The 16,892-nt window shown below is 31.1% G+C and overlaps 1 protein-coding gene across 2 annotated transcripts; it reads right to left on the bottom strand.

Moving 5' to 3' along the window:
- Positions 1–6,371: 6,371 nt before the first annotated feature.
- LOC132054767 (protein THYLAKOID ASSEMBLY 8-like, chloroplastic) lies at positions 6,372–10,500 on the bottom strand. Of its 2 annotated transcripts, XM_059446771.1 has the most exons (3): positions 10,086–10,500; positions 7,961–8,351; positions 6,372–6,968 (listed from the first exon to the last, which is right to left on the bottom strand). In XM_059446771.1, the coding sequence occupies exons 1-2, from the start codon at positions 10,455–10,457 to the stop codon at positions 7,962–7,964; spliced, it is 762 nt and encodes a 253-aa protein (XP_059302754.1). In that variant the 5' UTR covers positions 10,458–10,500; the 3' UTR covers positions 6,372–6,968; position 7,961. The 2 variants fall into 2 exon arrangements, with proteins under 2 accessions (XP_059302754.1, XP_059302811.1); XM_059446828.1 differs by lacking the exon at positions 6,372–6,968 and having other exon boundaries at positions 7,850–8,351.
- Between the last annotated feature and the right edge of the window lie 6,392 nt (positions 10,501–16,892).

Raw genomic sequence — 16,892 nt, 5'->3', positions numbered from 1 at the left:
GCTTTGATTTTTCGTTTTTATATTTAAATTGTACTCCCATGTTGCTTTATTATGGTTTGAATGGCCCACTATCTATTTGGAAATTACACTTTCTACCCACATCCTCTAGTCATCTAGGATTAGGAATCCTAAGTGGCCATTTGACCATGAATATTTTTTATTTTTTTCGGAGTTGAATTATGGAAATCATGTTTGGTCATAAAATTTAGGAATTTGAGGAACACCAGAAAAGATTGTTTTTACTTTTTTCACTCCAAATCACTAACAAAAATTCAAAAACAACGCTAAATTTGTATTCATGACCAAACACAATTCCAATTTCCAAATACCATTTTCACTTTGAAAACAAAAAATACTTTTTTAAAATTATTTTAAAATTTTCATGACCAAACAGGCCCTTTGGAATCCCAAGTTATATTGAGTATAAGTAGGCGTTTGGCCATCAATTTTGAATTCATGATTTCAAACTAGCATTTGGCCATCAAAATTTAGTCGTGGTTTGAAACCTGATTTGAAACCATGGTTTGAACCCAAATCATCCAAAAAAGCATGGTTTTAATTTTTTTAAATACAAAATTTAACCCATGAGTTAATATTTTGTAAAAAAAAAAAATCCATAAGTTGGTAAATATTTTTAACAATTACTCCCATAAATCATTTACCAATCTCATTAACTTCCACCAACCTTTATTTATGTCTACTAATCTTTAATTTATGTGGGAAGATTATATTAAATAGTAGTTACATTACTATTCATGTTAAATTTTCAATTTTATTAAAGTATAGTTTGATTAATTGATGTTGCATTTTTTAGAAAAGCCTTCTAGTAGTGTACTAATTTTGTTATAAACTATGATTTGCTCATTTGGTAAGATTGTATAAGAATTGAGAATGTTTTGATAGTTTTCACTATTTGTAGGGTTTTTATGTCTATAAGAGAAAATACAACTTACAAATACTTAAATTGTATATCCAAACATGATTTGAAACTATGATTTGAAATCAGGTTTCAAACCATATCCAAACGGGGCCTAAGAATGAAAAAGGTCAAACTTCCACAATCATGTTGAGCATTCCTATATTCGACTCTAATCAATTTCTGATTATAAATACTAGTACTTGATTATCTGTAGCCATGTAGAGCTAGGTATTAGCGAATCGTTGTTAATAACTCAACTTGTTATATGAACACGCCCTTTATTGTGCATTTTGACTGATATTTATGTATCACAACGACAACAATAATAACAATCATTATACTATACTTCAATTCTAAGCACGGTGGATCGGTTATATGAATTTCACTAACCATCTAGCCAATTCAATTTAAGCTTGTGTCAAACTATAATATTATACAAAATCAATACAGCATTTATTATTGTATGTCAAATTATGTATGACATACTTATTACGTTTGAGACAAAAAAAAAAAAAATTGTTGAATCACACACACTAATATTTTCAAGATAACAAAGATAAAAGGAAAATCAACTTAATGTGGGCTACTAGCTGCAACAACTTTAAGAATATCTAAGGGGATATGAATAAATTTAACCAAATTATTACGTGCATTAGCAACCTCAGCAATATGATTGTCAACATAATCCTCAACATCAACAGCATTAGATGTACGCATTGCTTTAAGACGAGGATAACAAACTTCGAAATCCGTTATCGCGGTCGTATAATAATTAATCGCGTCGTTGAACGCGCCATTAACGGTAGCATCAACTGCGTCATCAATCAACTCGATCGCGGGTATGAAATGGTCGTTACAATCGCTCAATGCTTGTTGCGTATCAGACGAAAGTTGAGAGCTATTGTTGAGGAGCTTGAGGCGAACCGTGATTGACACATTGGCCGCCTCCTGCTCAATTTTTTTTAGCGCCAGAAAGCCAATCGTTTTTAGATCGGCTTTCTGGAGCTGGTCTAGGTCGGCTTTAGACCTGTCTGTTTGAATCCATGAAATGCATTCATTATTGTTGTTACATGCTTTGACAAGATTTGGAGGTACAATATTTAAGGGTTGAAGTTGAACTCTTCCTTTGACAATAGGTAATTGAAGAGTGAGGCAAAGGACAAAGGCTAAAGGAATTAATTTGACAAGAAAAGAATTTGACCTCCTTGACATAGAGAAGGAGATCAAAGCCATCATTACTTTTATTTTTCTTTCTTTCTTTTTTCTTTTTTCTTTTTTCTCTCTTTTCTTCTTCTTTTTTTTTTTTCTCCAAATTTACTCGAGTGATATCATTGACCTCTTCTTGTTTTCTCTCTTTTATATGAAAAATATTATTGATAGTTGAAAAAGATTGGTAGAGATAAATGATCTCTCTACCACCCTTTATGAAGAGCTTTGAACTTTTTAAAAATGGGAAAAAAAATTAAAAAAATTGAATGATTGCAGTGTATCCATGCATCGTTAATATAATGACCATTCATTTTTGTGAAGATTAAGTCCTTCCGGGAAAAAATAAGAATAAAAAAGAGATCAGGCATTCTTAAGATTATGCTGATTACAGTTGATTCATAATTAAGGTTTTCCTCTGTGAGTTTAGTTCACATTAACATAGATCTTTCCTTTTTTTTTTTTTTTTTTTTTTTTTTTAAAAAAAAAAAAAAAAAATATTAAACATATACATATATAGTAATAGATTTTCTGTTAACTGTTTTCCCCTTGCTTTTAGTTCGTTACTTTTTCAATAAGTGAAAAATGGATTCCATTTTATTGAGCTCCCAATTGGTCATAATTTTTGGGAGCATATTTTGAAGATTTGTTTTCAAATCTTTGTTTAATTTGGTTATAAAATAAGCATCCTAAAAGATAAGTGAAAACAAATATTGTAAAGTCATCTCAAATTTTGGCTCAAACTCCCAATTTTGAAGGGTCAATTGATCATTCCATAATACCCAGTATATCACTTTTCAAACTTTTTAAACAACTATCTTAAGGAAATATTTTATATTTTTAAAAAAAAAAAAAAAATCTAGATAGGAATTGTTCAACACTAAATAGATGAGAAGAACATAGTCCATCCATTAAAGAAATAACTATATTTATATGCCAAGAGTCACATTTTAAAAGTGTCACAAATTAAAGTAAAGCTCGAAAACAAAGTAAAATGAAGATTGTAATATACAATGTGGAATATCGTATATTAAAGATAGTTAGTTTTTAATTTATATATTTTTCCTTTCATTATTTGGATCTTTGTATTGTAATTTGTAATTTGAAAAATACAAGAAAATATGTTATTATCAATTGTTGTTAAAATATCACAATTAACCCAATGAAATTTGGGATTAATAAGTATGTATGTTTTGTATGATTGAGTATTTTTAAAATTTTTAGAACATAGTTGGGACTTTAAATAATTATTATTTATAACTATAGAACGTGAAATACATTTGAAATCAAAATGACCAAACATGATGTTCACTGATAAAAATACATATATTTAACTTTTTCATATTTTTTTCACTTACTTCTTTTAATCGTCTTTTGAGTACAAATTATATTTCTTTGTGTTTAATATTATATTTTATTGTGTAGAAATAAAGCGGTGCGAAATTGAAGAGATTTAGAGCAAAATTGGATTAAAAGTGAAAAAAGTGAAAAAGGAGAAAAAATAAAATAAAGGAAAAGAAGAGGAGAGGCAGTGGGAGACAAGGAAAAGAAAAAGGGACATAATGTTTATTCAATGAGTGGAGGAGTTTTATTACATTTTGCAAAATTACAAGAGATAAGGGTCAAAACAGTTCAGTTTTCTTTCAGTAGCACAAAATTTTCAGGTTTGCATATGGTCCACCGTCCAAGGTATTGAGTTAAGAAAATAAATAAAAACTAACTAAACTATACTTTTAGTTCCCAAAATAGCCCATCAACAATGTGTGAACAAATCTCCAAAAGCAATTTGAAAGCAAATTTTCTCACAAGTCCAAGGCCACGATAAAGTGATGTATGATGAAAGAACAGGTCCCTTCATGGAAATTAAGAAAATAATATTTTAATGTATATTTAAAAAAAACTGCATTATTTTTTTAAAAAAAAACAGCATTTTTTTAAATAAAATATGAATTTTTTAAAAATATATGAAAAAATAATAATTTTTGTAAAAAAGTATCAAAAATTTTAGAAAATCAGAAAAAAAATGATTTAAAAAATGGAAAAGTTGATTTTTTTTTAAAAAAAATTGTGAAAACTATAATAAAGTTTTCTTATTTTTTTTAAAACTAAATAATGGGACTAATAGATTTTCTTATTTAAAAAAAATAACTTTCCATTTTTTAAACTATTTTTTTTTATTTTCTATAATTTTTTATATTTTTTAACAAAAATTATTATTTTTCGCAAATGTTTTTTAAAACAAATAAATTTTTTAACTTCCATGTAGGTGCCATTGTGACATTATTTATCCACGTTGACAACACTTTGACAACATTTTTATATAAAACAAAAAGAGAGTAATTTAGGTTATTCAAAAATAATTTGACTTGTGTTTTACAAACTAGAAACTAAAAATAATTAGGTATGACATAATAAGCAAAGGCGATAGTTGGGGTGTGTTTTTAAGAGTATCTCAAGATTACAATTGAATAAATAAGATAACTATGTGTAAGTAAACGTTGAATATAGAAGATGAGAATAGCTAAACGTTGAATATAGAAGATGAGAATATCTTGATCAATCAATCTATTGCTTCTCTCTCAATATCTACTCGATCCAGTTTTATTTCATGAATGTTTTTTTGACATTTGACATTTGACATGAACCCACAATTTTCAATGTCTAAAAAATGTTTCATGCTATGAAAATATACAAAATTTAGGTGAAAATCTTTCTACATGAACAATTTATTGTTTCATATGTTTGAAGAAACCAAAAGAAGAAAAAGAATCCAAATTTTAAGCAAAATCCAGATAACTTCCGTTTCCCTATCTTCCTCTCGAGACTTTTCTTCTAGAAAGAGCCGGCCTTTCTCTCCCAAAAGTAGCAAGCATTTTTTACTCAAATCATGATTGGTTTTTTTTCTCTGTATCTAGAAAGAACTTATTTTGTTATTGCAACTCATCTTGCTTTGTTATTTTTGTCCAGTCGAATATTTTGAGGGATAAAGATCTCTAAGTTACAAGAAGAAATGAGAAGGGTGAAAAAGCAAAAAAATCATTGAAGGGAGGTTGTGGGAAGATATATGAAGTTGTTAGATCTATTAAATTTTCTATAAATTTTAGTTTTTTTCTTCAATTTATTCTTGTGCTTAATTGTTTAATTAATTGAGTTACTAATTGAACAATCAATACCTACTTTATGAGGCTAAATCATATAATTAGGACTTAGAGAGAAATGAAGAAAAAAAATGCAAAATACGTAAAAAGATAAATAGAGTTTGTTCGATATTATCGTTTTAACTTTATATTATATTAGAGATATACTCGTTTTCCCTCGCTTTTAGTTCGGTACTTTTTCAATAAGTGAAAAATGGAAATGTTATTCGTTTGTATAGGCGTTATAGTAGCATTTGCTTTCAAATTTTTGTTTGGTGATAAAAGTAGTTTGAGAAAATATCATCAAATTACAATTAACTTGTCAACTAGTAATCTATAGGTAGAACTTTTCAAAACTTTTAAAAACTACCCCAAATTGTTAGTTGTATTTTACAAAAAAAAAAAAAAAAAAAAAAATCTATCTATTTCGATAAAAATTCTATCTTTCTTTGTTGAAGTTCATTATTTGTTTTCTTTTATTTAGTTAGTTAATAATTATATGTTGAGATTTTACTGGATCTTGTGTAGATAATTTAAATTAGTTTAATTTAATATTATCAATTGTTGTTAAAATAATCATAATTTGGATTACAAGTATTTATGTCTTGTGTGGTTCTATTTTATAGTTTTTACTTGATCGCAGAGTATAAATAATGTTTGCATGTTTTTGCGAAAAAGTGAAATATACAAAACACATTCTCAAAATTTGAAAAACTTCACCCAAATCAAATTTTTCAAAATTAAAAATTGGGAATGTATGGCCAAACGCTAGCTTAGTTATAGATTCACGAAAGTACAGGATATTGTTGTGTTGTAATGCCTGATCTTTCCTTTTCAATTATTTTTTTGCGGTTCTTGGTGTTATCTATGGGGTAATGACAAAATGGATTAGCATGAATCCTCCACAGTGAGCATGTTACACCTTTTGATATATGAGCCAACTTAGCGCACTATCTTTTCAAGACTTAGGCATATAAAAAGAAAGCTGCTTTGGAATCAAACATTGGTCTCACAATAATTTTCACCCACTTTATTAACCGCTAAGCATTTAAACCGTAATCCCTAAGCCTCTAAGAAACTAGATTTTGAGAATCGAGATGCAAAACGCATCAAGCCAAATTATAGGTAGTTGACTAATTTCTGTGTCTTTAGTTTTGCAACCAAATGTTAACATCATTTTACACTTTTCCCCTCCAAATATCATAAGCACCTTTACAGACTATGATGACAGCCACCAAAATCTCAGAAAAAGTACCAAGACATAATATTGAGCTACCTAAACAATACTAACTTAAATCTGAACAAGTTCCCAAGAGGAAAATGTGGAACTCTGGAGATTGATGAGAAATTAATTCATTTCCCAAGTGCACACCAGTACCTAGTAGCAGCCAAATTGGAGCTTTCTCATGTGAATGGAGCAGCAAACATTAATCCCATAGCTAAGAGCCTAAGATAAATGTCTTGAACTTCAAACTAGCATCAACATGTCCGGTCCAACAAAATCATAAGAACAACCACTCATTGACAAGCTCTGTAGTAGTCGGGGAACCAGGATAGCAAGAAACACTGAACCCGTTCTCAGCATTTGGATACTATAAGATATCAAGGTGGAATAAGCCTTCCTACAACAGGATATATGCTTGTCTCCACTAATATAATATTTCCACAGCAACAAAGATAACTGTGTGGCTCGATTTTATGACAGCCTGAGACCAAAAAAGACAGTTTCATAGTAAATCAATCAAAACAAGCAAACATAACATAATAGCATAAAAGAAAAAAAAATGGACAATATAACATGATATAATAGAAGAGTATTTTCTTTTCCCATTTCCAAAGTGCTGCTTCTGAATGCTAATATAATCAAGCAATTTATTATAAGAGTAGAAGAATGAACAAGGTGGATGCTGAGAAGAAATTTTATAATAAGTTAAAAACAAGATACAGCTAAGAATGTTTGCCTAATTTCTGGTTATATTTGCCACTTGGCATAAAGAAATCCTATCTATGAAAGAAGCACTTCACTCTGAGCAAAACATCATACATGATGCAACTTAATCTACGTGAAGGGTAATAATTGGTCCTAGAGTCTCAAGCGACAAATCCAGAATACAATAAGACTAAAGCAAAGGCTTATGCAGAAAGTAAATTGCAAGTGCCTTTGGTTAAAAATGGGAAGGTAATAAAAACGAGTCCATTTAGTTTCATCCTAAGTGTCCTTTGTCCAGCAAGCTTTTCAATTCCTAGAATAACCTAGTCTCAATCGGTTGAAATAAAAACATGGTGGATAATCCTTCTTAAAGTCAATTATTCAGTTGGTTATGGTTTTTATCCTATTTTACATTTGGTCGAGTGTTGTATTTATACAAAAAAAAAAAAAAAAAAAAAAACCGGGGGGGGGGGGGGGGGGGGGGGGGGGTTGAATATAGTTCAAAGTTGTAGTTTATGAATGCTGATTTTTGTGAACTTACAAGGCCAAACTATGCCAGTAAGCAGGACATTGATATTCATGCTTAATATTATAAATTTTAACCACTTAAATAACAAGCTATCCATTCAGAGAATAGTTATCTTTTGACAAATATCATGAGAAGTAATTTTTTCCATTGAGATAAGAAAAATAAGCTACAGCTTTTATAAGCAGTTGATGCAAGAGCTAACGGGAAGCAAGTTAATGCAAAATACAAAACATACAAACCTCAACGTAATCCAAAAATCTCTTCTGGAGGATCATATATATGCCGTTCTGGAAAAATCTCCTCAAAGTCTTGCTTAACCCTGTTTCTTAATAGGGGATGTGGCAAAAGTCCCTTCAATAAAACCCTGAAAGGCAGCTCCTCGGGTGGATATGGAGACTTTTTCATGTCCTCAAATATGTTCATAGCATCTGCAGGAGATCCATCTCTCAAGAAGCCCCTAATAACTTCAGTGAATGTCTGACAATCAGGAAATAAATCTTCCTTTCTCATACTCTCCCATAACTTCATTGCATCATCCATCTTTCTCCGTCTAGCCAATGCAATGATCAGGTCCTTGTAAAGATAGACATCAGGTTGGTACCAGGCTTGTTTCTGAATTACCCAAAACACCTGAAATAAAAACAATTAGCTGTGTGTAATAATGACATTCCATATGCTTCAAAGTAGAAATGGCAAGTGCATAGCTTATATAAATACACTTATTTTTATGAGGTGGGTTGAGAACCATAAGGTTTCAGGTTCAAATACCAGCGGACACAAAAACATTTGATGATTTCATCCCATTTGTCCAAAGCCTTGGTGGACAGAGTGACCCGAGGTGCGTGCAAGTTGGCTCGAACACCACGGTTATCAAAAGAAAAAAAAAAAAAAAAAACACTTCGATAAAAAAAAACTGAAAATGACAATAGCATGCATATCAAGATTCAAAATTCAGAATGAATAATCTCAACTAAAAAGGAAGAAATAGAATAGGCTCAAACAGATATCTGACAGCAACAGCAGAATTTTTAACGATGTTTTGCCCCATTTAACCGTTCTTTGTGGTGATCAGCTCAAGTACAAAACCAAACAATTATCAACACGAAGAAAGATTTTGCAGAACAACGATTATCTCCTCCCTGCCTCTGTTTTTTTATAAGGTAAAAGAATTATTAATGAGGGGGAGATCTCCGTATACAAGCATTACAACAAAAAGTAGAGAACCTTCAAAAAAACATGTTTTCTCTATGAACGAAACCCAATTTTCTATACAAACTAGAGCCTTACTTAGTTTTTCTTTATCCCCTTGGAAAGTACTTAGTTTTTCTTTATCCCCTTGGAAAGTGCTCCTATTTCTCTCCTTCCATAGGATCCACGAATGCTAGTGGGGCAACATCTCATTCTCTAAAGGTCCAACTGAAAGTGTCTCCTTCACTTGCCCGGCATTACTCATTATCTATGTTACTTGGACGCTACAAAAATGTTGCCGCACCCGTGTCGGATCCTCCAAAAGTGCATAGCTTTTGGAGGACCCGATACACCCCCCACGATATTTTTGAAGAGTACGAAGCAACATAGCTCATTATAGGTCGGACCAACTCATTATCTCCCCAACATCTCCCACCACAAGTCAGTTGCCACCAGACAAAGTAGGAGAAGCCACATAAGCACCAACTGAAGATTGTTCTCGTCTCTTTTCTTTTACATAGAGGTTCTATTTACATATGTCCATTGTATCACAGAACATTACAAGAATTCAAACAGCATATCACTTCATCTAATAGCTTCTTAAGTCACATCTCAGAGGCTTCAATTCCAAATTAAAATAGAACATCAACTTCACAAGAAAATTTATTATAATACCCCTAAACACTAATGACCAATTCTATTATTTCTATCTGATATAAGCAAGTTCTCCTATGTCTCATCACCATAGCATCGACTATAAACTCGATGATACTAAAGCACCAAACGCACTTTACTGCAGCTACTGCCTTGTAAGTGAAACTATACAAATTTTATCACATCCAACTAAACTTGGGCACCTACACACTAAATGGGAACAAAGAAAGATTGCAGCTTTGTATTATTGTAATAATTTTAACAGCAATAACTTCCTCTATTACTAATAGCAACAATAAAACTTCTCAAACAGAAAATGAAAAAAATATTACTTACTCTATTTCAATTTGTTTGTCTTAATTCAGAGTACGAGAGTCAAACTAACTAATGATCGGCGTGAATTAGGACATAGAATCTTCTCTTAAAATATAATTTACATATGTAGAAACTACATAAAAGTACTACAACTCACAATAATTAACAATTCAAAAAAAAAAAAACTTTTTGCAGTATAAAGCTAACCTTAACAGCAAGAGATACTTCTTCTTGGCGTTCAAGCTCATTAAGTACAGCAATCATATCCATTTTAAGAAGCCTAAGTACATGTGTTTTAACAAACTTATCAAGTTTCTCTTCATCATCTTTAAATCTTTTTAATCCAAGAATCACAAAAAGTGCTTCTTTTCCAATCAATTTTTTCCCTCTCCAAAGTGGTCCTCTTGGTCTTCCATCATGGTAAAACTTCACATCCCTTAATGGATTTCTTGAAAACTCTGGACCCCTTAATGTAAAATTTGAAGAAATTGATGGTATTGGTGAAACTGAAAGGTGTTTAAGGAGTAATAATGAAGAGTGTAAAGGAAATTTTAGTCTTGAAATGGCTCTAATTGCCATTCTTGAAAAATGGATACTAGGGTTGAGAACTTTTAAGATTGTCTATGAACTTTAAATTTGGAAAAGAAATAGTAATAGTGATTTTTCTTACTTAGACACCTTGCGTTTTCGAAAAGTAAACAGTTAGCCCATCTAGCTTTGCAAAAATACTTAATTCGTCCAATTTAACTACGACCCCTTCATCCTAATTTATGCGGTATCGTTTTGATTATTAAAATTTAAAAAAAGAAAAGTAAGATTTTAAAAATTTGTGAACAAAAAAAAACAAGTCTTAAATATTTTATGTCTATAAATCATCTCAAAAAATTAAATTCTTTCTAAATATAAAAAGGCGATATTCATTTTAAATACAGACTAAAAAAAAAAGTGTGTCATATAAATTGAGACATTGGGAGTAATATTTAATGCTATATCAACTAGATTTAAATGGCACCGCCAAGGAATGTGGTGCAATGAATGAGGCTATTCTTCCTTCCGGATGTCAAAGGGTATGGAAAAATCTTTGTAGGGAGCGCTTTCCGCCCAAATAGGGCCCTAAACAGTGCGAATCCGGATATAATCGGATTCTATGCTAGTATCGGATATCAAATGGCTGTGCATTCAATCTAGAGAAGAAAGGAATAAAAAAAAGATATGTTATAATATTTGTATGGTTATAGTTAGGGCTATGTATCGGTTGATAGTCACGGTTAAAAAGAATACTTCAGTGGTTAAGAGTTAGATATGTTATAATATCAACCGATCAGATATATGTTGATTCGGTATCATTTTAATAATTATGAGGTGGTTATTGGTGAGTGTATCGACCAAATCTATGAGACAATAAAAATTAAAGTCACAACATATAATCTAGCTTTCAACAATGAAATTAAAATCACAGCTTCCAGTTCTTTTGCACAATTACTTTTGCAACCAGCAGGATCTTAATAGGAATAACTGGCGCAATTGCTTGTGCCAAGAGTATAAGAATTTAAATCTATGAGACAATAAAAATAATGTTGGGATAACTTACAATATGTAAATTGGAATAAGTTATCCAGTGATTAAAATCACAACTAGCTTCAGTTCTTTTATCAATATAATATTTTTGCAACATACCAAACAGTAAATAAAAAATAATAACTGGCACAATTGCTTGTGCCAATGTAATTAATCCCAGCATAACTTATCGCAACGTAATTTGTTTTTGAACCAAATGACCCCTCAATCTTTGTGATATTTATAAACGGCAACAATGAAAAACTAAAAGATTAGCAAGTGTAAACAATGACAAAGGTGTGCACCCCACATAGTAGCAACTGCAGTATAAACGGGACCGACCAATCACATATCTTAGTAAACAACTCTTAAACCAGCACATACTAGCGTAACCTTATAATATTAGAACCTGATAACAGGGATTAACCAAAAATAAGATTACATAACCTTGGATTTACCAATGCATAAATAAGTCATACTACAGTAAAGAAGACATTGAGAATCTCAATATTCAGCCAAACAATATATATATATATATATATATGTCAAGTTATGCCACCTAATTCTTAACGGGTTAATGATTTACACGGAAAGGAAATTGAGTAATATGCCCTCTCACTTATAATTCGTTAACTATAAAATTTTAATCTGTTGACCAATTGTTAATCTAATAAGCCATTTTTGCGATTAGGTTATTTGTTATAGTTTGATTTAGAACAAGCCCTAGTTATAGTATTCTTAAATTTTGTGATCATAAATATGTTACAATATTTATATGAATAAAGTATTTAAATTTTATGATCATAAATATGTTGCTATACCTATAAATCAAAACTTTAAGTTAATTTATTTTCAAATTTAAAAAGACTTATTTTTTTTACAGGAGTCATAAAATATAGGGTCGCATAAATTGAAATGCAAGAAATATAAGTCAATTCTCCTTATAACAAAATGGTAAAAACTATTTTCTTTTAATGTAAATTTTTAAATCATTTGACATGAAGTAATATATTTTTATCGTAAAAAGTTAAGATTTATAATTTTTTTTTTATGTAATGCCAAAATTTATAAATCATTTGACAATACTAATTCATATTCCACGTAATCTTATTGTCACCATGTAGTCAAACTAGTAATGAATACTGTCATATATTTTCTTTCAAGACACCAAAACTAGAGAAGAATAAGATAATTACCAATTAATGTTGATGTTATCTGATTAGATTGTAATTGACTGAAATTTCATAATCTCTTCTCATAATTTTTTTTTTTAAAAAAAAATCTTTATGCAAGGAGGAATGATTCTATATAAGAAGCCATAAATTCTAGTAAATTAGAGTCGAATGGCTTTTTCATATCATGGATTATTCACAAATCAAGACTGTATTGTTGTTATGCATTTTCTTCTTCTTTTGCTTTCCACAAGCAAAAGGGAATCATAAGTTCAAAAAATATACTGTTTATATATATAATGGCATCCCACATGATGACTATAAACCCACCACTATAAAGATTCATTGTGCATCTGCAGATGATGATTTAGGATTTCATGATCTTCCTTCCCTTGGTCATTTCGATTGGTCATTTAAATTTAATCAGTGGCTTTGGGCTAGAACTGAGTTCTATTGTCATTTTTGGTGGGGTAAGAAGAACAAAGCTTTCTCGGTATTCAATGATTATGATCACTGCATTTATGATGCGTCTACTATTGGTCCAACAAATTTTTGTATGTGGACTGTGCAAGAGGATGGTATTTACTTGACTGACGGTCAAGGTCATGGTTTCAGATATGTTAAATGGTAAGGGACAAGTGTTTATGATCTCGTAATACTTCTTTGTTGAAACCTTACCTTATCAATAAAATAATACTTCTTTGTTGAATCACTGATTTTAAGCATATTGAAATATTAGTCTACTGAAATTAGATTTATGATCATATTTTTGCACGGATTTCCTTTCAAATGCACTGGTCTTTAATTTTTGCCCTTCATACCCGTGCTCTTTAATTTTTGCCTCTACTGTTTATTTAATGAAAATGTTCATAAGTTATGCGATATAAGTTGTGTAGTACTTTTCATATTAAGTTGAGTGTTAAAAGTTTTGCCTTTTTCGGCATAACTTGGATGTGATGATACATATGCCGAAGCTAAATGCTAACTATGCCGACCAAAATCTAAACTTATGTCTTTTTCCAGATTATGTTGAACGGTTAAAGTTTTGTCTTGTCCGTCGTAACTTGTGGGATAATATGATACATATGTCGAAACTAAACGCTAACTATACCGACCGAAATTTAATTTATGTCTCGCCAAAAATACTTGAAGAGCAAAAATCAAAGGCCGCCACAAATTTGGCATTCAAGTTCATTGAGGACAACAATGATCATGTCCATTTTAAGAAGCCTAAGTACATATGTTTTAACAAACTTGTCAAGCTTCTTTTCATCATCTTTAAATCTCTTTAACCCAAGAATCACAAAAAGTGTCTTCTTTTTTTTTTTTTTCCAATCAATTTCTTTCCTCTCCAAAGTGGTCCTCTTCCTTTTCCATCATGGTAAAACCTCACATCCTTCAATGGAATTCTCAAAAACTCTAGGCCCCTTAATGTAGAACAAGAAGAAGATGATGTAAAATTGGTAGAAAGTGATGGTATTGGAGAAACTGAAAGGTGTGTATGTAGTAATTAATGAGGTGAGGGAGTTGGGTACTAGGGTTGAGAACTTCCAATTACGAACTTTTAATTGGAAAAGAGATAGTAGTAATAGTTAAAAAAAAAATAAGAAAAATGACAGAAATGGTCTCCGGGTAGGTTCAAAATAGTCTCTTAAGTATACATCGAACGGTTTTGATTTTTTAAATTTGCCAAAAGTTAATATTGTAGTTTACTTCAATTATTTACCGAACTTTATTTATTAAATTTGGCGGGAACTATTAAAAAAAAAAAAGGAAAAAAGCGAGAAATCACATTTAGAGGTACAATCTTTGTAATTTTTGTTATTTTTTGTTTATTTCCAGAGTTTGGTGCGATCTTTTGAGGATAATTTGATGAGACTTTCTTGGTGTTGGTTAAATCTTTTTTTTTTTTTTTTAACACTGTTTTCATCAAATTTAACAAACACAAATTGTTAAATATGTGAAGGAGACTAAAAGTGTCTATTTTTCACAAACTTAAAGGACAAAAACCGTTCAATACATACTTAAAGGACTATCTTAAACCTAACCTCAAACATAAGGGACTATTTTTGTCAATTTCTCTAATTTTTTACTCAGACGCCTTGTGGTTTAACGAATAATATTTAGCCCATTTTGCTTTTGAAAAATACTTAATACGTCCCAAATTATTTGGGAATTCACTTGTTGATCTAATTTAACTAATTTTTAAAGCTATATCAACTAGATTAGTCTATTTGTTTAAGATAAATGGACTAAGGCATAAGTACCGCCTAAACTATATCCAAAGTTCAGGGGACACATCTTTCCTTTTTGAGAGTCTTATTATCCCATAAACATTTTAGAAACGGAATAAATACCACTTTAAGCGTTGACGTAGCACCTTTAAATCACAAACTTCTGATCGTAGCTCTACTAAAAACGCACCAAAAACGACCTTTGTTACTCCACCATGTGAGAACAGACCCATCAACCACCGGTTCCGCCGTGAACCACTCGTTAAACCACCATTGCCACTTCCTTTGTTTTCCTCCGTAGCTCCACCATCTCTTTGAGATTTCTATTGGTTCGTTTGAAAAAAAAAATTCAATAAGATCTATAGAGGAGGCAGTACTAAAACTGTGAGCGATGTTCCTCCTCTATATTGTCCTCTACTTTTTCGCTCCCACTGTTGTTTTTCTCCAATTCTTTTCTTCAAATTCTTGTACACATGTTCATAAGAGATTGATTCAAGCCTTTTAAGTTTTGATATTTGATAATTTAATGTTAAAAAGGTCAAAATATTTAAAAAAAAGAAGAAGAAGAAGAAGAGGAGGAGGAAGAAGAAGAAGAAGAAAATGATAGATCTAAAAAATTTAGAAGGAAACCGAAATTACATGTGGCAGCGTGTATTTCACTGTCTGCTAAAAATTTGGTTCTCCTTGCTACGTCAGCATTAGGGTGGTATTTATTTTATTTTATAAAAGTCCAGGGGGTAATAGAATCCCCAACAAGAAAAGGTATGTCCCTAGAACTTCGGGTATAGTTCATGGTGTACTTATTCTTTATCCCAAAGATAAATTTTGAAGTATTTATAAATTACACAAAAGACGCTACTCCCTACCTTTCAATTCATATGCTTTGAATGCGGATTCAATCTAACAAAAAAAGGAATACTTCGGAATAATAACTTTAGCCATGTTATAATACATGTATGGTTATAGGTGGGGCTGCTTATTGGGCGGATAATTACGTTTAACGTTTCGCCTTATCAGTTATCGTCTTTTAATGCACTGATTCACTAGTCAATCGATAAGATATCGATTTATTAGGTATGGTGTTAGCAATTCTCAATCACAACATGTAGTTCAGCAATTCACAACTCTCTTTCGGTTATAAGACATAGTTGCGACGTTTTATAAATGGCAACAACAACAAAAGATAAAAATATAGACTAGATGTAAACAATGACAAAGGTGTGCACCCGACATAGTAGCATTTTATGAGCAATTGCAGTTTAAACGGGACCGAACAATCACCCATCTTAAAGTAAACAAATCTTAAACCAGCACATACATACTAGCATAACCTTAATATTAGAAACTGACAACAGGGATTAACCAAAAGTAAGATTACTTAACCTGGGATATGATTTACCCAGGGGCGACCTACATGGTTTGGAATTCAAAATTCATTTCTAATGGAAATTAAATGGGGAAGGGGGGGGGGTGTCCCCGACATAGTAGCATTTTATGAGCAATTGCAGAAAAACTCGAATATATGTGTATATCTTAAAAGCACATACATATATATTTTAAAAGGGATTAACCAAAAAAATACTTAACCTGGGATATGATTTACCCAGGGGCGACCTACATGGTTGTAGAAAAAAACTCTGATATATATGTGTATATACATGGCCATGGCCGTTAGCTCCTCGTGCATAAGCGCGCGATCCAAGTACAACTCCAGACTACAACATTTAAGATAACAGTTTTAAAAAAAAAAAAAAAAAAAAAAAAAGAGAGGAACAAAACTTGTTGTTGGCAGGTTGTGAACAAGGAACCTAACGTGTATAACTTGACACAAAACCACTGCCATTTCATTTATATATTTTTTATATCGTTTCTATAGGTGTTTAACAAAATTTTCAAATGATGCGATGTTGCAGAAAATTGTGATTAGAGACGGACTCAGGATTTGAAGTCGATGCTTCGACTAACGTGCATCTTCCTTTGATGGTGTCCCAGTAGTCTTAAAATCTCGGATCCGCCTCTGGATTTACCCAATGCACAAATGAGCCATACAA

The sequence above is a fragment of the Lycium ferocissimum genome, chromosome 1 (assembly GCF_029784015.1).
Source record: "Lycium ferocissimum isolate CSIRO_LF1 chromosome 1, AGI_CSIRO_Lferr_CH_V1, whole genome shotgun sequence".
Lineage (NCBI taxonomy): Eukaryota > Viridiplantae > Streptophyta > Magnoliopsida > Solanales > Solanaceae > Lycium > Lycium ferocissimum.
The sequence above is the reverse complement of the archived record's forward strand: the minus strand, read 5'-3'. Positions and strand labels throughout refer to the sequence as shown.

What these genes read in the sequence shown, in the direction of transcription:
- LOC132054767 (XM_059446771.1), bottom strand. Translation starts at nt 10,457, where the DNA reads ATGGCAATTAGAGCCATTTCAAGACTAAAATTTCCTTTACACTCTTCA. An exon ending in AAGTATCTCTTGCTGTTAAG is followed by an intron (nt 8,352 to 10,085) that starts GTTAGCTTTATA and finishes TTTTTATTTCAG; the next exon opens with GTGTTTTGGGTAATTCAGAA.